General features: G+C 36.9%; 2 protein-coding genes across 2 annotated transcripts; one reads left to right on the top strand and one right to left on the bottom strand.

Moving 5' to 3' along the window:
* Positions 1-742: 742 nt before the first annotated feature.
* On the bottom strand, positions 743-11075 carry gpt2 (glutamic pyruvate transaminase (alanine aminotransferase) 2). The gene is made up of 11 exons (XM_052560677.1): positions 10516-11075; positions 8915-9004; positions 7621-7729; positions 7277-7410; positions 6950-7193; positions 4881-4960; positions 4378-4514; positions 3839-4013; positions 3486-3641; positions 2920-3032; positions 743-2842 (listed from the first exon to the last, which is right to left on the bottom strand). Exons 1-11 carry the CDS (start codon positions 10819-10821, stop codon positions 2743-2745), a joined length of 1644 nt encoding a protein of 547 aa, XP_052416637.1. The 5' UTR covers positions 10822-11075; the 3' UTR covers positions 743-2742.
* Positions 11076-14631: 3556 nt separating this feature from the next.
* Positions 14632-20831, top strand: cb7h16orf87 (chromosome B7 C16orf87 homolog). The gene is made up of 4 exons (XM_052562283.1): positions 14632-14850; positions 15622-15715; positions 18582-18761; positions 20093-20831. Exons 1-4 carry the CDS (start codon positions 14641-14643, stop codon positions 20209-20211), a joined length of 603 nt encoding a protein of 200 aa, XP_052418243.1. The 5' UTR covers positions 14632-14640; the 3' UTR covers positions 20212-20831.
* Positions 20832-24257: the final 3426 nt, after the last annotated feature.

The following is a 24257-nucleotide window of genomic DNA, read 5'->3' as shown; positions in this document are numbered from 1 at the left end:
TCATTTGAGGACTGCTCAATGAGGACCACATGATTATTCAGTACATTTGTCATCTAAACCAAGCTAGCTCAAATACAGATTATCCACATTTCATTAGCAGTGGAGCTCACAGATTAAATTATGCAGGTTAAAGCTTTGACCGTGGTGATTCAATATGATCAACATTTCACTGTATAAAAGGGGTTTTCATGTGATTTAGGTGCTAAAGCCCAACAGATCTGAAATGTTTTCCTTGTTTATTATAGACCAGTCCATGTGCCAAATCGTAATCTAGGGTTGGACATGACATTATGTACCCACTCCAAAAGGTCATTTGTCACTGAAGCGGCCTCATATATGCACCGTCTATGAAAGCAGAGCAGTTTAGGAAACACCTGTGACATACATGTAGAAAGGATCTGTGTTGCCTAAAGTCACGTGCCTTTACCTCAAACTTCCTTTGTTTGAGACAAAGGTACTGTGGGTATTAAATGACGCTGTGAACACCAGAGGGCAGTAAATCCCAACCGTGAACTATAATCACTTTATCGACTGAAGTCTGCAACTGCTTTTCATTTAGAAAGAACGGTTTAACAGTACATAGCATTTTACTTGTGTACTTCTTTTTATTTGTATGTTTTTACATTCTAACTGACAGGATTGACATCTGAATGCAGTGCTGAATAAAAATGTTTTGTTTTGTAAACCTAAAACAAGGATAAAGTGATTATCCTTGTTTTAAAAAAAAGACAGACAAAACAGATGCACTTTAACAGTGTTCATAAGTTTAATATTCGTTTGAAAATTCTATATACAATGGGCCGATTTCCAAAAGCCTGTAAACAAAAAATGCTTAAGAAACAAAGAAGCTTTTTAAAAAATTCTATATTACAAGCTAGTAATGCATGTAGGGAAAACTCATTCGACTAAAATCTCACAGGCATGAATAAAGGCACCTCATATAAAGTGATCAGTTCAAAGGATGCAAGAAGGCATTAACTTCTCATTCACTGTTAATGGCTTTGATATGAAAGTTGAGACGTCAGAAGGGGAGGGTTACAATGGAGTCAACATTGGCACTAAAATCTTTTAATGGCTAATATTTAATTGGTAAATACCACCGCCTGTCTGAAAAGAACGGGGTTGCACCATGAAACCGGTTTTGCTGGCTAGCTTCCATTTGTTTTGCTTCATCCCTGGGTTTTATGTACCATAAAGGTGGGCTGATTTTTACAAGTGTCCATCACCACAATAACTTGCGATACATGGCTCGCCTGTTCTATTCCAGGCTTTGTTTCGAGACCTCGAATCAAAATTGGACCAATCAGCTGTGAGCAGTGATATCTTTGGCACAACAGTCAGTTATGATTATTTAAAATAATTTTAGGATTTAGATATCGAGTACATGATTATACCCTCACTCTATTACACATTTGTATTTATAACAAGTGTATGAATTAATATGTACAGATGATATGCAAAATAAATTGTATGCTTTTTATGTAATTACATATAGCTTTACGTTTAAGCTTTTGTTTCGGTCACAGTGGAATTATGTATTTTATTGAATAAGACTTTATTCTTAATATTTTTTCCTAATTTTCTCCCAATCTTAGGCAGGAGAGAGATGTAAATCACACGGATTCCTGCTTAAAGTGAATCTCAGGTTCACAGCGCGCAACTGGCTGTTCTTCAGAGGTCATCATTTCATGTCCACGTTTACATAGTTATGCATGAATTCAGGATGAAGGTCTGAGCTGACAGCAGCACCGTGATATCAGTAAAGCCTGACTGGATCGGTTTGGTTTTCTGAACTTGAACCCTACCCTGTAACCCAGAGTTTGTGCTGCTAGCTTCATGGTACAGGCCCCAGAACTGATTCAAACAGCATTATGTTTAACAGTTGAAAATAACTCGCAGCATAAAACCAGAGGAAATAAAATACATCAGTAAACATTTACAAGCCCTCACTTTCTCCACACATGCTTGCTTCTTTCCACATTTTCAAATGGCTTTGGACACATACAGAATCAGGAGACACATAAATCATCGCCTTAGTCACAAGATAAGCTTCTGTGGAAGATTGTGGCTAAGCTTAAGATAAAAGATGTTTGTTTATGTACATTTCTTGGCAATGAGTGCAACTAAGAATGAGGACAAGATAAAAATTAAGAGTCCCTTCTTGTAAAGATTCTAGAACAATAACAAGTATTCATCACAACACCATCCACACTCACCCCCACCTTGCCACCAAAGTAAAAAAACAAAAACATATACATACACATACATATGTGCATCAGCCAACATGGTTTTGAATAGTTCATATAAGGCGCTACAAAGGAGTTTCGAGCTAGTTATTTTCAAGTAAGTGATACATCAGTCTTCACAATTTAGTTCCTGGTTTGGAGAGTTGTTAATAAACGACTGTATCTGTAACTGAATCTCATGTCTCATGATAGAGGGTGTCTTGTTTACCACACACCCTACTGCAGATATGATTATTTAAAGACAAAAATAACAATGGGTCCAATTTTCTTTAATGAACTGTGAAAAATAACTGAAATATTGAAGAGTAGTGTTATATATCTGACTAAATCATTAATATTTCCTTAAAACTCTTCCAGAAACCATTTTCATTAAATCATCGTCTAAAATTAGAATGAAAAAATACTTAACACACCTACTACTCATTTAATCTGTAAAGGTAGTGTTAAGTAGCGCTGGACTCATGCGTATGTTTTGCAGATCAGGTCAGATTTCATCTCACTCCAGACCGGAATACTCTTTCAGGAAAGAGATGTGGAAATCTCGCACTTTGCCAAGAAGTACCTTCAGCTTTTCTATGGATGGCAGGATTGTCATTCTGAAACGGAGACAAACAGACTAAACTTTTAAAGAGTGAACTTTTTCAAAATGTGAATTTGTTTGATCAAAGTTTACCTGAAGTGATACGTTCCATCTTTCTGCCCAAATCCACTTCCGGGAACAACGCAGATTCCGGTCTCCTCCAGTAACCTCAGGCAGTAAAACATGTCCGGCTGCATCCCTAGAGCCTGTCCAATCACACACACATCCTCAGCAACAACTCAGACTTTACATTTCTGACTGTCTTCTGATGAAGAGCACAGATGCTACATTCCAGCAGAAGAGCGGATTCTCAAGTGCAAACAAAAGTTACTATCTAAGCTATTATTCACTCAATTCTGATCAAGTTTCTAAACATAAAAAGGAGCGTAGCTAAAACTTTTATAATAATTAAACAGAGTAACAGTTATACAGTTGGATTTAGCAAGAGTACTGGACAAACTGTGCTGAACTAGTACAACCGGTTACACCCTTTGTAATCAGATAACACTTGTCATCAGCGGTGATGACAGGAAGTTTACACAGTTTGCTGTGAACAGTCTAGAGTGCCCAGGAAACTAGCGGACAGCTAGGATGACAATACCAAAAGCAAGTCAAACTCCACTAGAAAGCTGAAGTTCCACTGAAGTAGGAACACTTGCCTTGGCTTCCTCCACTGCCTTGGGAGGGATAAAGATTCGAGGGAAGGCGTACATGGCCCCCTGGACAGGATTACACTTGATTCCTGGAACTGCATTCAGGATCTGCTCCGTTAGTTTAGCTTTTTCTGCCAAAGCACCCAGCACTGAGGATTTCTCCTGAAAGAGATCGAACAAATACGATCATGCCTAGTCAAACCCAAACATTAACACTCTTCAGGGCCATTTATGTAATAACAGATTACTGATCCATAACATTTAGAGGTTTATTTACTAGAAACCACATAACCATGAAGTCACTGTCAGTGCCAGTACACAGTGTGCTTTACTCCACCAGCAGACACTAAACGACTAACCTGGTGGAACTGCTTGAACGTCTGCTCTTCTGGTTGAGGAGGGTTGACAATCACATCCATTGCAGCCTGGCCAGCCAAGGGGGGACACAGACGGACTGATAAAAGCTTGACCAGCTGGGCCTTGACCTCGGGATCCATGTTGATGACCTCCATATATCCTCCTCTGAAGCCACACCTGTGGAAGGACATGGACATATCGCACAAGGTTGCCACGTTCAGTAGCCAAAACATAAATATTGTCAGAGAAACGCTCGATTTCGGTCAGGTCACATTGCACTAAATATGGAATGGGTTTTTAACTAATATAAACACCACAACGCTCACTTCAGAGATGTCCTTACAAATGCCAGCTTGACACTGAAGGTGGTGGATATTTCTACATCTATTTAAAATGGCAAATTCAAAGCCAGCCGATGTCTAAATGTTCGAGGATAGTGTGGTTATGTCATGTGAAAGTGTCAGCGAAAGCTGATCTTGGGGCTGTCTCGAGTTAAGGCACATGCTGACCCCTGCAGAGGTTCAATAGCAGGGATACTCACTCTCCCGTGTAGCCTTTGGAAGAGGAATGGAAGGACACGAGCTCCACATTGTTGAAGTACTCGGGACCCATGTCATATAGCACCTTCTTGAAGGAGTGAAACTGACAGTCAGGAGCGTACACGTTTTCCTGATACACCTGCCAGCGACAGTACAAATCAACATTATGGTCAAAAATATTCTGATTTGGTGTTTAAGAAATATGTCTTGCAATTTTTATTGTGGTTATACATTTTTGTGGAATCTTTCTTTAGGATTCCTTGGTGAATAGAAAGTTTGATAAGCACGCATATGAAGAAACAGACAGTTGCAACACAGACCGTCTTTGATCAATCTAATACATCCTTTCTAAATAAAAGCATCAATATCTCACCAATAAAATGTAAATAAATAAATACTGGCCCTTAACATTTGAAGGGTAGTGTATGTTTAAAGTTAAATCACTTCCAGCTCAACTAGTTTCTTATTTAAAGTGTAAACGTAAAAGAGCCGAAACTGTGATTACCTCATCAGACAGAACAAAGAGATTTTCTTCATATGCAAAGTTCAACACTTCTTCAATGCATTTTTTACTCTGGACCTGACCTGTAAAGAGCAAACAGGGAGGAAGGAAGAGAGATGACCGAATTTAAAGGGATATTTCACTTAAATATTAACAAAAAAAAACTACAAAAAAAATACATCAACATGATCAAATCTAGCACAGCATTTCTTGACATGATTCATTTTAATCCATTCATTTTAACTCTCAAACCGATGCATGAACACACATATACAATAACAGCCTCCCTCTTCAAACAGTATTATTGAAAAAATTTGATGACTCATTCAGCAATCCAGATTTCATCAGCAAACCATGAACCATCACAACACACCTCACTCCAGAGACAGGATAGCACAAGCCTGGGCAGACCACAAAATGTGTCCGACTTAGGGATTGTTCATTTTGACAAGCGACGCTCGTTTACCGATTATTAACCATTTACCGAAAAGATTATTTTAAATTAGAATTTAAATACATTAGAAAGGATAAGTGTCTGTGACCAGTTAAAAATACTAACATCTGTTTTCCGGGGAGACATTTTAAATGCACAAAAAGCTGCAAACAACAGAACATGAGGATTCACATGGTCATATCATAACACATCATGCCCATGCAGCGCTTCTGCGAATGGAGAAAACTTGTGCAGCAAGTAGCCTATGCAGAGGTTCGTTTCATTTTTGTGGTGCCGAAAGGAAACTAAGACTATTTCTTAAGGCCTATTTTATAAAAGCACTAAAATATGTTATACTGTGAAAGTACACAAATAAAAGCAAACACTTTACAACTTCTTTATGACTAAAATGAGTGGTTGCTTCCACTGTTAGAGGGAAAAAGAAACGCTCAATTTCAGTCAGGCCACACTGCACTAAATATGGAATGGGTTTTTAACTAATAATAACGAACCTCTGCATAGGCTACTTGCTGCACAGTTTTTTCTTTTGTTTTCTTAGTTTATTAGTTTTTACAACTTCTTTATGACTAAAAGGAGTAGTTGCTTTCACTGCTAGAAGGAAAAAATGCAAGTGACATGAGTGCACATGGTTAAGTTGATACCTTGACAATGTAGCCTGTTTATTATCATAATAAAACGCAGTCAGTCAAACAAATGAAAAAAAAAAAAAAAAACTGCTCAGTTTAAATATGTGGTAAAAATCTGTGCCGTTAAGCATCATCACCTTACTGCCGTGATGTAAAACATTTAGTTTTATGTGGATATTGGAACAGGAGTGAAGGACATAAATAATATTTTGGCATTCAAATACAAATTGTGAAAACGGAAACATTTGATTTTGTGTCGAGAGACCCAACGTTGGTTTCAGTTTTTTTTTAGCCTAAATAAATTCGTTTGGCCTTGTCATCTATAGCTTCTTCTATTTTTCATTCTTGTTCTTTTCTAAATACAGTTAAATTGAAAGGATCTGTTGCGGAGTGCAGGGAACTAAAATAGCCTAGCTATGTTTACACTGTTTACTATGTTTGTAAACATTTCATGTCAGTATTAGGCCTATTACTCAACAAAATGATAAAACGCAACTTCTACACAACTTAGGCCGTTTTTTTTTCTCTCACTCTCTAAAAAATTATTATTTTATATATGCTTAGCTAATTTTAACCATGCAGCAAAACTTTTTTTGATAATATTTTGATGAATTACAAAAAAAAAAATTTTTTAATAAATAAATGACTTTTAAACCATTTAACTGATTGTATTAATCAGTTAAAATGAGCACCCCCAATCCGACTAATTTAAATTCTACACAATATTCTATTTTCTAATATATATTAAAACTCATATGCAATTTCAGTAAATTATCGATAAAATTTTTTGTCCACACAAAGCTGTCAGCTGCAGAAGACTTTGAATATTGCCTACAAATCATAAGGAAGTCTCATCAGTATCGGTCTGGAAAAAGAAGATGAGCTATTAAAAGGCGAACGCTCTTCTTTCCAGCACACCTGCTACAGGATCCAAACAAACACAAGGGCACTACGTTTCCTAGCAAATGAGAATAGCTTCACAATATACCAACCAGTAGGGTTGCCAGGGTTAATGATGCAGATGACTCTTGGCCGACAGTGCAGCTTGGCAGCCTGATAGGCTCTGTGAAGTTCATTGATGTCCAGGGCCCAGCAGTTGTCCTCGTCTAAGTAGTAGTTGACCTGAACCGCATCCATCTCTGAGAGTGCAGCGGAGTAAAGCGGGTATTGAGGGATGGGGATCATTACACCGGTCCGAGAAGAATCTTTGCCAGACACCAGTAGCCGTAGAATAGTCTTAAAAACAAAGTTTGGTTTTGTTGGTACTGTAGGCCAAGTAACACGTTAAGTCTTTTGATGGTATACATCCAATGACTTACCATAATGCCATCACTAGCCCCGGTGGTGAGGTAAATGTTTTCCCAGTCTGAAGGAACGCCTTCATCTCTTTTCTCTATGTATGCAGCGATGTCTTTGCGGATGCACTCCACGCCGGGGCTTGCACTATACGCCCCTGTGACAGAAACACATGCGTTGGCACTCATAAAGCACTAACTGCAGCAAAACACTGAATGGAACAGAGTGTTACAATACAGGTCTATTGTTTCCCAGCTTCCTGAGAACTGTGTGATCTGCAATAACGGGATCATGGATGCTTTCCAATCGCTACACTGTAGTAGGAAGTTTTATATCATAACCACACATCAGGAACAAACGCACACACCGAGACTGTGTCCTCCGCAGCCCTGCAGGATTCGCCGTGCTCTCAATTTCGCATCCTCTGGGAAACTGGGGCTGTCCATCAGCTCAGGGAATGTACAGAGAGCCACCACCTGCACAAATGAACACACACAGAGAAATCACTCTTGTTTGTCTGCAGTCGTTGAGTGCAATCTGAAAGATTTAAGAGCAAATATAGATCATTGTTCTCTATGCATGTCTACTGCTTGTACAGTTCCACTAAAATCTAAATGCTACAATATCAAGTTGCAATAATTTTATAATTATTCAAAACAAACTGCAACTGATTTCTATATGCATCGTGTTGTAACTTCTAAGCAAGATGATTAGAGTGGTTATTCACTTGCACACTGAGAGGGGGAATCAGAAATATGAGCTGGAACTTTATTCCCAAATATAACAGAGCCCAGGCCAGATGGCTTGGAGTCCAGCCCCTCCTAAAGTTTCCAAGCCATAATAACCCGTACAGGTCAAAGACAGCTTTCCTTTGACTCTCTTTTCCTTAGAGATAACATGAGCTCAAGAATTATATGACCACACTGACCAGAAACTATGACTATCATGCAAAGCGGTCTTCTGTTGGCTTGAAAGAAAATGTATTTCTCAGGCCATCACAAAAGCTTTTGTTCAGCTCATAATGGAAGGCTGGATCAACTTTGACTAAACTAGGTCAATCACAAGAGACAGTATTCCATTGGAATTTGCAGTGTGTTCCAAAACTGTGAGCGGTCAACAAAAGCCATTTTTCTTTTCACGACAGTGAGCACAAACTGGATTCCTCATCAACCTGAATAAACTAAAACGTTTGTAGGTTGCATGTTGTTTTTGCGGTCTAAATGAGCTGAAAATCTGTTATGTAGTTTCAGGAGCATTGCATAGATAATAAAAAGACATTGTGTTGTGGCACAGAGAGTGAACAGTTCCGGGGAACCAAATATGCATGCTGTAAAAACAGGAAATACATGTATTCATTTAATGTTGTGATAATGCTGAGGTAATGACAGATCTCTTCTTTTGTGTTATGATCATCTAAGTTGAATGTATTATTGAAAAGGAAAAAAATACGAGCTGGGGTTTGGTTCTATGCAGCTGCTGTTGACTGGATTTTGAGATGCGGGCATTACATTTAAAAAGTGAGAAGTCTGTTGTTTTACTGGAAGACTGAGTTTATACATTTTTATGCTAATTTTAATACCAAAACAATTTTTCAATAAAAAAAATTACTTTTATTTAAAAGATAACGTTGAGACAATAATAATTTGTGCATTTTTGGTTACCTGTCTGAGGAAGGTGATTGGCTGTTGTCCCATGGCATGTGCATCACCGATGTTGGCTTTGATGACTTCAGAGAACGGTTTCGTACCACCCTATAAGAAAATAAGAGAGGTGTCTATTATGAGAACATCCCCTTTACAATGCCACAAGTCTTGCCCAGAATCCATGTTACAAAGAACACGTCAAATAGACCCGTCCTCACAAGCGCGTTCTGTAGGGAAAAGCTACCAGTACTGCGGTGAAAGCAGGTATTTGTCTGAATATGCAAAATTAGGTTTGGTCACGAAAACTAGGTGTATCTGTTACATTTGTATAAAACTAAGGTTGTGAAATGAAGTTGTAGAACATTTTGTTCTTTATATCAGGCTCCATATCATGACCTGCTACAGACATAAATCAGAATGTTCCTGTCACTTTCGATAACAGCAAAATTGATATTACGTCATTGTTGTCATAAAATATTCTGTACCATCATCTAGTCACATGCTAAGGGCATGGCATCACAAAGTTGAGCAGTCAATCCAGGTCATGTAATGAGATGAGGAGTCAATCAGGGTCTGGGGGGATCATGCCCTTGTCAGAGGTCTAGAAGGCACCTGTTCAGGGACTATAAATAAAGCTCCCTTCCTAAGTGATCATCTGTCATTGCTGAACATGCAAGCTCGAGTACTTCTGCGTCATGGTAAAGGGTTAGATAACATGAACAGCATCACAAGATTCAGCAGCTTTGTTCCATTGCTTTGACAATGGCACTGCAAGTAGGTCAGAAAGTGGACTGAGAACTGCTTTTTTCAGGCAACTCTCATGGACACAACTAAAAGGATATAATAAAAACAGAATTATTAAGACGTGCCACTACAAGGCATGCAGGGTGGATCGTTTTGCACATTACTTCGAACCACCAAACACATTTGGCATGAAAAGCAGTATATCAGGGGATGTCCTCACATCTATTCAGTAACTAGTGTAGAATTAATGTTACCGCAAGTTTTAATATTTCCTCATTTATTTATTCACATATTTATTTTTTATCCTAAAATTTCTTACATTTTTATTTTATTTTTTATAAAAAATAAAAGCTTTAAATTGATTTGATTCCAACAGCAGCATTTGACAAATCCTAATGAAATTTGTTGCTGTATTTAACATCGTTTTGTCAACTATATACGAAAGTGCTTTGATGTCATGTCAATCTCAACATAACTGGTGTTAATGGCCTTGGTCAAAACTCCAGAAACTATTAATTCAATAACCACGTTTATAACCACAAAAATGCATTTTTAAGATTACCCTGCCTCACATAAATCACCACTAAAAATGTCAGTAGTCAGATGTGTGAACAAAGAGAAACACATATTTACATACTGAGTCTATGACTCTAACAAAAAAAAAAAAAAAAAAAGTTAACTTTATTGTTTGCAACTTTCGATTGTGTCTAACGTTACCCCGAGCAATTTTGACCGCATTCTAGCAATGGTTACAACTGTGAACAGAAATACAAATACATTTTATTATGAAAAGACTTGTTTGTTTCATTGGGGTGTCTTAACATACACATTTACGAACATGTAGCTCTGGGATGCTGCTTTTGAACATTTCTCACCTCCTCCAGGTATCTCTCGATCTCTCCGGCTTTGATGACGATGGGTCCTCTCACGGCGTACTCCACAGCCTTCACCTGCGGGTTCAGGGTGTCCATAGTCAGGGTCTTCTCCCGTATCTTCCCGTCGAGGCGCCCAGCAGACGCCTTCGCCTCGGCGGTGATGAAGCGCATCTGGCCGCGTTTCTCCACGGACGGACCTTGAGATTTGTGCCGCACCCCAGTAATAGAAGTCACTTTTAGGGGGGTACACTGATCGAGAGCTCCGGCGATCAGTGATCGGGCTGCCAGGGACTGCAAGCGATACATTTCTGCTCAGTGAGGAAGTCGAGTCTGTCTGGAGAACAAGGGACGAGGATGCGAGTAAAGAGACACTACTGTAAATATACTGCTCTTCTGACCGCCAGTTAAAGCAAAGGATACAATTAAGAAATTAAAAACCAGAAAACGTTTCTTCTATACGACGTCGATCCGCATTATCAAATACTTAACTGTACCACGCTCACATCAAAATTATCTGATGCGTCCACCCGGCTATCTTTATGCGCTCATTCAGCGCGATCATGTTTCTGTTCGTCATGGGGGTTGTAGTTCTCATGCTGCTGTTTGATCTACCCTCACCATTCGCTGCGCTTAGAATAAAACTACAATACCCAGCGCTGAGTTACCGCAGCCGGTGGGTGTGTGAGGGGCGGAGACTTTACCCGTTGTCACAGCCGAGAAAATTTCATCAGCTTACAGGGGGTGTGCAAAAAGTCTCTAATTAACGTTGATAACAGTTTTTTTGCCATCATTTTTGCACTAATTACAAAACCTTCATGTCATTTAAAAAAATTTGCGACACATAATTCCCAACCGATGATCAAAATGTAACTTGAATACAATCACTGATCTATAATATAGAATAGAATATAATAATATTATTTATTTTTTTATATATATATATATATATATATATATATATATATATATATATATATATATATATATATATATATATATATATATATATATATATATATATATATATCAATGGATACAATACACATTAACCAAATAACTTATGTTCATTGAACTAAAATCACTCTCCTTTAGAGTTCAATTCAAAATTTTGTCTAATTTAATTATGTTCCTAAGTCCCTCAGATCTGCTAATAAACCTATTTTATACGTCCCACGGTCATGCCTTAAGTTTAAAGATGACAGAGCCTTTGCTGCCACCTGACATTAAGAGTGCTACATCTATTTCAATTTTTAAACTTAAAATGCATTTTTATTCTATGGCCTTTCCTGATTTGTATTTCTTGATTACAATTGTTATCTTGGATTTTAATTTGCATGTAATTCTTTTATTTTATACTTTACTATATTTTATGATTGTTTTGTACAGCACTTTGGTCAGTGAAAGCTGAATTTAAATGTGCTCTATAAATAAAATACTTACTTACTTACTTACTTTCCTTACTGTAACCTGACTGAAGAATTTTTCTCAACAAAAGGTTTACAGGAGGAGACCAATCTCAGGCCTGTATTTGCCATGCCAGAAGATTTTTTTTCCCAAGATGTTTAGCTAATGAAAACATCCATTATGATATGGATGAGAACCTATGGCCAAATCCACGAGTCGGGGGTTGATAAAAATATAGAAGTGCAGTGAGGAACACTACCAGTTGACATTTTACTGAAGACCTACTGTAGTTTTCTTTACTCTTATAAAAAAAATTCTTACCCAAAGTTTTTTGAAAAACCTGTAGTAAGTTGATTATTTAATCAATAATTTTCAATTTTTGTGTAGAACTATAAACTAATGGAACCAATGAATAAATCCTTTAAATAATATAAAGTTTCATAAACCATAGTGTTTTTGTTCATTTTAAATGTAGTATCCTACTAAAATGTCTCATACATGAATTAATGTGTTTTTTTTTTTTTTTTGGTTTTTGTTTTGGAAAGTATACACACATTCAAGTCAGAGACTGGAGTGGTAAAAATATTTCATTCATTTGGATAAATGCTGCCATCTGTTGGACACAAGGCTGGATCTCGATTATTTGTATTGTGTGTTTTTTATTATTTAGAATGCCTATCTCTCACTGGTATACCGTCTGTTTGTCATGTTGCTTTTTATCATTATTCATAAGCTATTTTATAAGATATCAGGTAGATAAGAGTGGGTTCATATATATATATATATATATATATATATATATATATATATATATATATATACTTTCACTTCTATGATTTCTCAGTTGTTCCCAAAAAGATTCTCTTTCAGTCCGATCGAAATTAAAATTTACTCAGAAAACATCAACACCCTTTGCACCAGAAGTCTACGTCTTGTTGTGAGAGGTTAAAAGAGCAGCCTTGTGCTGAACAATGACTTGTTTAGCATATGAAGAGGACATGAGATTCCCACAGTGCAACCAACAACCATAAAGTCTGCACAGCCACACATAATATACTTTAAAGATTTTCCTTTCTTTTACAATAGGCACTCAACAGAAAGCTTCAGTATTTAAAGAGATATGGACAAAATGACTCTTCTCTGCTGTAATTTTAAAACACTAAAGCAGTCCATGCCATGCAGTGTTTCAGGGTAATACTATCACTGACTAAAATAATGATAAAGGAAATGCTTTCTGCAGACAGGACAGACTGGTAGAACAGTAAAATCAGTAGATGCTACAATTACATATTTGCATAAAATGGGAGGATTTTTTTTTTTTTTGCTTAACCTTAAAGTGCAATTAAGTATTTATATTCTAAAATGAAAACAGCCTTCTGATCAATTCTTATATTTTTATTGTATTACAAACCAAACATATTCCTGTAGACACGTTTCAAATGTTTTGATTGTATCGTATGTTGTCAGATTTATAAAGAGTATGGGGGTGGGGTTATGAAGAGCTGAGTTTTGTCATTAACAATAGAACAAAAACATTAAATGGAGCAAAAAAAGCAGAAGACATGCAAAAAATGTGATTGTATTGTAAGCCAATTATGTGAAAACATCTGCTAAGAACATTAATAGGCCTATAATAACTGAGCTGAAGATCTCGTCTGTCAGGAACATCAAGACACTAAAAAAGTTCAAATGAAAAAAAAAAAAAAAAAAAATCGACCACATCTCTTCACAGCCTAATTATACAATTACATTAATGAGTAGCTTAGAGTACTTATATCAATGAAATGTGATAAGTAACATGCATTATGTAATGGACAAGTTTTAAGGCACTGTCCAAATAACCCTCACAAATATTTGAATCATTATAGCTTGATCATTTGCAAGGTTGTTACAAATATTGTTCACAGAAATGTTTGTTGTTAAATAGTCTTTCCATGCTCATCTTGCACAACTAGTCACACGTTTTACATTAAACTGAGAAAAGTTTGTTACACTTATACTAGTGAATTTTGATATGACATTGTGCAACAAGTAACCTATGAAAAAGAGCCTCATTATAGAGTACAGCAAACAGAAAATCTTCTGTCCATTAAGATAGGTGTTTCAGCCTCAAGAGTAGATTGCAATTCAATGTGAGGAAAAAAATAATCAGTTTCATAGTGTTTTTGGTACAGGAAATGGTAATACAGATTACAATTATAATCTAATGCTCGCACACGCTTCCGGACAAACATTTACAGTTACACAATACAAGTAGAAATTAGAAAGAAAAGAAAACATTAATCACGTGGTTCCATATATTGGAAGTATTTCATATGAAGATATTATAAATTATTAGTCCGATTTTTCAATATTGACAGTTTCGTCGCATCGAACACTTGTTTTCTTCAAGGCTTAATATTAAAAAGTGATGGCATTGTCTCAAGCAGCATATCTATTTCACCTACATCAGCACTTATTGTTCTTCAGAATGTTCACCCATGTGACCATGTGACTGTCGTGATGTAGTGCGCATGCTCCTTGAGTGCTGGCGGCATAAAGGAAATATCTAGACAGCTGAATATTTATTATTGGCGTTCTACCTCTCAAAGCTGCTATTATGAGGCACAGTGCTAAACTTTAGAATGTCTAAAAACAACAAAAAGGCGCTAATCTTTCCATTTCTGGCTGTGGGTCACGTGAGCTGGCAGCCAGGGACCGAGCGAGGGCTGTACAGCGCGCATGCGCAGTCTGTCTCGAGCGGTTGATGTGTGTGTGTCTGAGCTCCTGATCAGCTGCACTTCTCTGTGTGCCTTAGTGCAGCTGGAAGTTTTACAGTACGATCGCCGAGCTCAAGGGATATTATTGCAGCCCGTCGTTATAAATATGTCTACGAACAAAGTGAAGAAAGTGAAAATGGCCACCAAATCATGCCCGGAGTGTGACCAACAGGTGAGCTGTTGTTTGTCAATGAATGATATATTTGTGTTTTTGCTCAAGTTCTCAATTGCCGGATTGTTATCTTTAGTACAGTTTGTGCTTTGATAAGGTTAAGTTACCTATTAGATCTGTGTGAGTTACAAACAACGTTGCTGCGTGCTGGGAAATATGGTTTTCGCGTTTTGTCGATTGTATTGAAGTGATTTTATTGATATTATGTTTCGTATCACACAATAAGTCACCAAATCTGGTTTCCATCTCAATTTGGCGATGAAAACGTGTAAGGCTGTTAAAGGATATCCAGCTTGCTGCATTGAAACAATTAAATTTCATAGGTTTCATGCAGTCTGTTTTCGCCTCGTTTAATATCACGGAGCAGGATGATCTCTGCGATTATACTGCTTATAAATGTGCTTGCTATTATCTAAAGGCTTCTGCCATTTCTAAGGATGATACAGTTGTATATTAAAGCTGATTTCGACATATAAACGATGAATGTTTTTTAGTTTATTTTGCCCTTGAACAAACCGAACTGGCGTCATTGCAGACTGTATTTCGTGTTACTGTATCAGTTGAGCTGCAGAAAACTATCAGGGTATCGTTTCCTGTTTACTGTGGCGTCAGTGTCAGTTTTTCTCCAGGCACTCCGTATTTATTTACTCCTTTGAAAATGCATAATATTGAAGTGCTCTTCCTCGAGTGTTGTGAAATATTTAGTCAGTCATTGTATAGAAATGTCACTGTATGCTGAATTTCACTGAGTTCTCTTTCTGTTTCTGTCAGATTCCTGTGGCTTGTAAATCCTGTCCTTGTGGCTACGTCTTCATAAGCCGAAAGCTTCTCAATGCCAAATTAAATGAGAGGTCTCCAGTAATGGGTAAATTGTGCATCTTTTAAATGTTTTATGCCTCTGAACCCTTCATATATTTATCAGTCCTATATCATGTTATGCTAAATTGTGTACTTACTATAAATATGTATCAAGTGGCCTTTGACAAGTTGTGTAATTTGACTATTGATCTGAAAAATGAAGGCTGTGGAATTGATGTTTAAAATTCTTACAGTGGAATATAATTCCAGTTATTAATCAGCTAACTTTTCTGTCCCACTGAAAAAAATGAACACTTGCTTATTTCATTGCTTTGATCTCTACCCATATGAGTCTGCCACAGTTAGTCTGTGTCTTCAGGCTATACTCGTGAGTCATGGTGATTGAGAATTTTTTTTACATACTATCATTATGTGCTGGACTCTTTGGGCTAGTGAATGGAAATGAATAGCAGGCAAGTTTCCAGTCAGCAGATGCGTTGAGAATACAGAAATGAGTGCTGCAGTGATGGCTGTTTGCTTGAGTGAGTAGTGCTAAGAGAGAGATGGGGGAAGGGCCAACTAATTCCTGTCTGAAAAGCTTGTTCCTGCCGTGTCTCTCTCTCTCTCTCTCTCTCTCTCTCTCTCTCTCTCTCTCTCCACCCCCTCTCTGCCGCCACTGTCTTACCAAGAAACTAGTCACAGTATTTCACTTGACTCATTTTTATGATACATTCAGTCATTTATAAATTCACCCAAAGATTAAATTACAAAATGCATTTCTCAAAGTTGAACTGAAGGTTTGTTGAATCTTGTAAGGAGGGATTTTTGTGAAGTGATGTCACAAAATGATGTCTGTAGACATTTTTAAAAGTGTGTAAGGGGCCTGCTTGGGTGGTCGTGATCGTGTTCAAATGAGACAACTGTGTGGCTTATAGTGTGAGCACATTTCAGTCAGTGTGCAGTTTTTATTATTTTGATTTCTTCACAATTATTTGGTAGGCTTGTGATTTTAAAATTATTAATTTGAATTTCTACTATTTAGAATTCATATTTATGCACGAATATCAGGTTTTGGGTCAGTCATGAGTATTATTTAGTTTAAGCTAGAAAATAATGTCTCGTATAAAATAATGTGTACATGTCAAATAGGCAGATAGTCTCATGCATGCTGGAGTTTTCTGATTTTAAAGCCCAGCTGGCGTGTGCATTGCGTTTTTTTGGCGGCGCAGGCTCAGACTGTGATTGTTGCATTGAGTTATGACTGGAATGCTCTGCACAAATGTTCTTTGTTTAAATGCTTTACTGTGGTGTGATGTATACGTTGATTTCCACACTTTTTGACATTTTTGTGTACAAATAATTCAGAGCTCTCTGCAAGTCACATAAGGAATTAATTTGTAAATATGTGGAGGGTGTGAGATTCTACTTGTATTATATTATTTGAAAGGTGTAGCCATAGTTTATTCTGAATGAAACATTTTCATTTTTAGCAGAAGTATTTATTCAGGGCTTATCCTGCTCTCTGCTAAGAATAATGTGCTCAGTTTGAAATAGGACAGACTTTATTTAGATTACCCTGCCTGCCCTTGCATTTTGGAAAGAGAATTTAATTTCAGAATTAAAAATGTTATTTCATTAAAAATATTAAATTAAAGCCCAAATAACACATTTATAAAAAAAATGGTGGTGTTTACAACATGAAACAAGACAGATGTGATAAGCATATTGGATCAAATTTACAGCCAAGCTTTCCAGATATTTTCCAGTAATATTCACGTATGATCTTCATGATTGTGGCATAGTTGTGAAGGAGTTGCGCAGTGTTAATTAGCTGTAGAACAGAGCTCTTCTTGTTAGTGCAGGTTATTGACACGGCCTGCATTCCTGAGTTAACGTGCAGTCGTACAGCAGGCCTGTAAAGGGAGTGAGCAGAGGAAGATCTTATCACAGCGTTTAGAATCAAATGGCTGCCATGATTATATAAACATTGAAATGATCTGTTGGGGAAAGAAGGTTGCCTTTAGAGATTCACAGAACAGGGTTGCACCAAGATTATTAAATCATCCATCATTCTAGTGCTGGATTATTGTAAACATACTTTAAAAAAATATATATATATACATTTTGGAAAGTTGACATGCTGTACTTCAAATAAAAATATTTTAAAATGGCATGTTTCTAATAAAAAAAAAAAAATATTTTCATAGGTGCAACTTTTATCTCCTACTATTTGAGAGGCTACATGGAATATATGTATTCATATGAATTTGTCACACCAAAACATATGAGTGAACAATGAAAAAAACGTAAGAAGCATAAAATGTAATAAAAAATATGTACTGAACATAAGTCATAACACTCAATATGCAATTTCTGTTTTTACATTAAGAGCAAGAATATATAGTATATATTATATAAAATGTATATTTAATATATACATATTTATAATTATATATTTTTGTTTTACATAAGATCTTTGGCAAGTTATGTATAGAATTCTTTTTTTTTTTTTTTTTTTAAAGCTTTCCAAATATTATTCTTAGTATTATTGTGGTGTAGTCGCTCTCTTCACAAAGGTTTGCTAGAGTCTGTTACTAATGACGTTTACTTGAAGCCTGAAGAGTCCTATAAATAAACTCCCTCAGAGAGGCGCAGGCCTACTTCCTTTAGTAATGAGCTCTTAATTCTCTGATTGTAGCTCTGCATATGGCTGTGCTTTTACGTCATTTGCATATGGACTCACACAGACCCTCTTTTGGCTTTTTAGTCTGTCAATATTGATTGGGGGATGGGTTTAAAGACTATGTGAGGAAAATGAGAGCTGCTGTTTATGTTCAAACTGTTCATGGGATGGGGTGGTTAGTTTGGGTATCCAGAATATGAATGTATCCGCACCAATTACTGTATATTATAACCTTTTGGTTGTGTTTCAGACCAGTTGGATGCAAAGAGAAGACGAACAGAAAGAATCAGAAAAGAGAAGATAAACTTAACACCTAGCAGTGATATGGAAAACAGGAGGCGACCTCGTTCCAACAGTCAGTCAGATCCAATCCGCAGAGGAAGAGGCAGACCCAAAACTGTTGGACTGAAGAAGCAGGAGGAAGAAAAAGGTAACGTGTCTGGGGAATAGCAATCATTATAGATTTACAGTCTATATTCTACAGTAACTTTAAGAAATGTAGACATCCAGGGTTACTTTATTGCTGTTATTTTTTCATTTGCATTGGCAATGGTGTCAGATAATTTCAATTTAATTGTCCACAATAATAATAAACTTTATTCGATCAAATTTTTTTCAAATATATGTAAATATATTTAAATTAATCCAGACTATTGTAAGTGGAACCAGCACATTTCTCTGAACATTTGAATATAAACAATAGTTCTTTGTTAAGCTGACAAAAAGAGTTGTTGCTTTGAAAAGTGCTTTTGTCAATGTTTGCTTGAAATGTGCTTTGAAGAGATCTTCTGAATAATGTTTGATCATAGGTTTCTTTCCTGTTTTTGCAAACGCCCTTTTTCACTATCGATGTGGCATTTATTTTCAGCGTCCGTCACTGTTTCTATCGTTTTATCCAGTCTGTATCTATATTTTCTCATTTTGTGTCATCCCAAAAACAGTTCATAGTTTAAATGCGTCTTGTCTGTTGCGTCAAACAGTAAATGAGCAGAAACCTAAAGAGGAACGTTTAGTAGCGTTTTAAGTATCTGAAGTATTAAGAAATATTTTAGAGAAGTTGCTATAAAACTGAGCTAGGAAATGAAAGATGTTGATGCGTGTCTTCACGTCTAGAGCGCCTCACCAAGAGAAGGTATGAAATAATACTGCGAGCACTTGATAGTGTTAACTGAGAGCGACCTACCACCCCTATCCTCAAACTGACCTTCACTCCCATCATGCCCCTCTCTGATCTCACACTCCCCCCTAGAGATTTCTGTTTATTTCCATTTGCATTTAGAATAAAGCCCCTCTGTGGCGTGTCACCGCTGAAATAAAACTCTGGGTTGATCAGAGTTTTAGATAAAGCTTTTTTTTTTAAATGACAACAGATGACCATATCTCCATGGACACAAAGAAATCTTCAGTATTCATTCAGCAGCCATCAGGGCGGCACGTGCTTCATTGTCCTGTTTCCAAGTGTACAGCTTTCATATTGTGGATTAATGATCCTTTCTTTACTCTCTGCTGAATAAATCATTGCCGACTTGGAAGCTTCCCTGCATTATCAGCTCTTCTCTGGAGGAGCGACTGCAGATCTGCTGTGCTTTTCACTTTAAACAAAGAGTTTCAATTAAATTACATTAGTATGAAGTTCTGCCCCTTTGCTAGTTGAATTATGCTTTGCGTCCTGTAATAAATTGGCACATTTCCCTGTTGATATCAAACCAGTCGTGCATGGCTGTTTTTTTTTAATGATTTTTTTTTTCTTTTCTTTCACAGAAAAACAGGAAAAGGAGGTTGACATGTATGCCAACCTCTCCGATGAGAAGGCTTTTGTGTTCTCGGTGGCCTTGGCTGAGATTAACCGCAAAATTCTGGGCCAGAGACTCATCCTGTAGCAGGCGTTGGAAACAATTGCAGCTGAAACTCAGGACTCTTACTACGTGGCTGTGTGGCTGTCCCATATGTCTGTGTAAAAGCGGGAGGGAAACTCGGACCCAGAAAGGCTTAAACCCCCGAAGCTCAGTGGTGCTCCCGTGAATCGGTGGGGTTTCATCCGCCCGGTTTGTGTATGAGGGGAAAATGACTGTTATCCTTCACATGAGTGAGAAGTGTAGTAATCATTAGTGCTGTAGGATCCTATCTATTTTATTGACAATTTTACGGAATGTATTTAAATGTTGCTACCAGTCGTTTCTTAAAATTTCAAGCTGTCTATTGAGGGACAATGGGTTCACCAAAAGAGTGCAAATTATGACTGGTGCCATTATTCAGACTTGTAAGTGGATCTGTTCCAATATTTGTTTATTTAGGTGCCAGTGAGCCATATTATTTCAAAAGTAACCTGGAGCTGAACCCCAGGAAATGCCGGATTAATGGTTATTTATTATGCCTCAACCACCTTAATTTAAGTGTGTATTTTATTTCTCCCTCTTGGTATTGTTTTGACGAATGGTAACAGCGTATATGTGTAATATTCATCCTGTATAAATATATATTAAAATCAATTGCATTCAAACTGGCAGTTTTATTTTTAGTGGAAGTTAATTGCAACCATTCCTTCTCGTACGTCATCTGCCCTTCTTTTAAGATGGATTTGGAGCAAGAAAAATGCCTCTGGCAACTCTGGTAGAGAGCTCATATTTCAGCTGTCTTCTAAAGCTCTACTCAAAACTCGACCACTTTGTTTCAGTTCTTCACGGGCAATATTTCACCATGAACTAGCTGAACCAGACTCAGACGTGTTGAATAAAATACACAAGGATCGTCCTGGTTTTAAATAAAAAAGTGAACTTTGGTGTTTATGTAGCATTAGTGTTTACAAAGAGCCCAGACCATTTCTGAACATGCATTTATTTATTTCCACCATCAGTTCGGACTGTGCAGCTGCTGCAGCCAGTCTTTTTTCCTGAGCTTCATCACCAAGCAACAAGCTCACCTCAGAGAATCCAGTGTGCTGTGGTTTCCACAGAGATGATGGATCACCCGCTCTATATTCCCTTATATTTGTCACTGACTTGGCCCCAGCAACCTTAGTGATTCTCAAAGGGCATATTAATGAATAATTTAAAACATGCCTACTTAACAGTAAAGTATGCTTCTATAGTCAATATATTCTACCTTCCTTCAGACATTAAGATGTGGAAAATGTAAAATATTTTTTAGCTGCTTCAGCTCTTTACATGCAACATTTCACAGTCTACATATGACTTGTAAGTAGATGCTATGTCCGTTCTTTTGTGTTAAAAGGTTGATGAGAATTCTAGGTAAATGGGAAAACATCCACATTTAGTTGCTAAATTAATTTCACAAAGAGGCCTTTACGTGAGTTCGCATTAACAAACACTTTCACACTGTGATTTATGGGTTGGTTTAGCCTCCCGTTGAACAAGAAAAACAAGGTATGCATTCTGTTGTAGTAGTTCTCAATAAAAAGAAGTGATCAAAGTTAATAGAGAAACCAAGACAAACGGGCCAAAGAAATTATTTTTCATCGAGTTTGAACAAGAGCCCTAAAAATGATGACCTGTACAATAAAATTTGGTTATGAGTAACTATGAGGTGTAACAATGAAAATGCAAATACTGAGTGAAAACTGCAACTGCATGGCCAATAAGAAGAGATGGCTGATGAGATAAGCCCTGGATGTATCTCAATATACATGACACAAGAGTTGTTGAGGGGTTTCCCACTTTATGAGTAGCTGCATTTGCATTTGTTTGCCACCTTCAGTCAAGAACAGTGTGACAGCTGTTAACAGCTTTTGAGCTAGGCCTATACAAAAACCAACATGATTCATTCACTTCATTTAACAGTAGTTTGTGGAGAAAAACTCAAGTGGGGATTTTTGCTTGTGACAGTGTTTTCCTGTGTGATTATTAAAAGGCAGAAATGGTTCTATCCAAGTTTCGGTGACACGATGATGTGATGAGTCACTGGACAGTCTGAATGGTTTGGGGGTCATGGCAGATGGTGTGTCTTTGTTTGGTGGAGGTGATGAGGGTCTGATCTTGTTTGGCACTTGCTAAAGCTCCCAGTGGACATCCTCACCACAAACCTCTGGCACTTCGCCTGGAGAATAGGAATAATAATAATAAAAAAAGATTCATTAGGTTACAGGAAATGGAGAAGCTGAATAATATTCCATTTAAAGAAATTGTTTTGTGTGCTTGGAAATATACAGAATAGACATTTCCTCAAAATATAAATATATATATATCGTGGCTCTGTTTGTCATTGAGTTTGCATTTGCATTGCAGTTGCATGTTAAGCCTAAATAACAAATTACTTGTAAAAAATCATAATGTTCCAGTCTAATGTGGGAAACCAAACCAAGGCTTATTTAAAACATTAGTGTCTTTGACATGAAACACAAAAGACCTCAATGAAGGAACTGGAGTACATATCCTCTACTGTTGGTTAGAGCACGCATAATTTAAATGTTATTGAGATCACACCCTCTTTCTGGAAACACGTTGTTCAGATGTTTTGTGTGGCTTGAAAAACCATTTGGGTGGTTGATGGAAACTCAGAGTGAATCACAGGCTCTGGTTTCTTGCCTGAGGGAGTGGAATAAAACAGATTCCTGCATTTATAGCATTTGTACCAAACAGCTCGTTGTTTTTTGGCATTTGGATGGCTTGGTTTTATTCTCAGTTCACATATAAGTGTAGATCTCTTTATTAACCACTAGATGGCAGCCAAACCATAATCCTCCACTATTTACAGTCGGCTAGGCAACTAATGTTTCATACGTCTACAGAAACTCGTTGCTTCAGTTCTCAAGCAAATTGAAGAAGAAATGTAAATTTAGAGCCAGAAATGCGGAAAACATAAGATGAACACTTACTTTTATTCGGATAATTTTTTATTTATGAACATGAATAATGTAAGTGTTTTGATTTACAAGATAGGCTAGTGATGCCTAATATTACATGTAACCAATAATATAATTTTTTAAACATAGTTCCCGCCAAAATCTAGTAGTAGTTTAGTGTTGACTAATTATGACTTAAAGCAATACTCCATCGAAAAATGAATATCCTCCTTTAAGATGAACACAAAATTTTGTTATCCCTCTCTGTTAATGTGTGTATAAAAATAGGTGTGTTTGTAAGGGAATTTATAAATTTCTTTTTTTTTTTTTTGTCCACTTTGTGTTTTAATTTGATGCATCATCTTTGGGAGTCCCATGGACTCTAAAAAGTTTGTGTTCATTAGAAGAAAGAAAAGGTAGACTATTACTCTGTTCTCCTTCAAATAGTGTAAGAGGCTGTCAGAATCTGACATGGTAGCTATAATAACAAGTTAGTTACTAGTTTTTAGTAGTTTTAACTGTAATATCTCATGCTATTTTGGTTGTCACCATTGTACACTTTTCTAAGCAATTTTTGTAGCAGTTTTTAGCCACGATTGAATAATCTTGTTGAATTATAGGGTCTTATGCAGCAGGTTGTAAATCATACTACGCAGACGTTGTGATTTCAGAAGTTTTATCAGTGAAGGTCAGAACAGACAGTGCTGGTGTGGTGCAAATTGAGTCATTAAAATCCATGTCATATAAAAGAGCACTGCGATGACAAAAGTGCGTGTGAGTCATGTTAGACGCCGTACTTGTGCCACCTGTCCCATTACTAACAGGAACAACAGCCCTGTCACAGAATCACATTATTGTTTTAGCATTAAAGTGTTTTCAGTGCCATCTGGATCACCACCCACATCGTTTAACAAGCCCTAAAAAATCACAGGATGAAGATGTTTGCCTCTAATGACAAGTTACAGTTATTTGGAGGTTTTCATAACACCCGTCATTTCACTAGTGAAGCTACAGTGAATTAAACCACCCCATTTTTTGACAGGATTCTGGAAGCTTTTTCATTTACGCAATTTTTTTTATTTTTTTAGAAACTGCTTTTATTAGCATATCAATTCACTGTAATTGTGT

Source organism: Carassius gibelio, chromosome B7, assembly GCF_023724105.1.
Source record: "Carassius gibelio isolate Cgi1373 ecotype wild population from Czech Republic chromosome B7, carGib1.2-hapl.c, whole genome shotgun sequence".
Taxonomy (NCBI): Eukaryota; Metazoa; Chordata; class Actinopteri; order Cypriniformes; family Cyprinidae; genus Carassius; species Carassius gibelio.
Note: the sequence above shows the minus strand (reverse complement) of the source record. Positions and strands in the feature narration are given on the sequence as shown.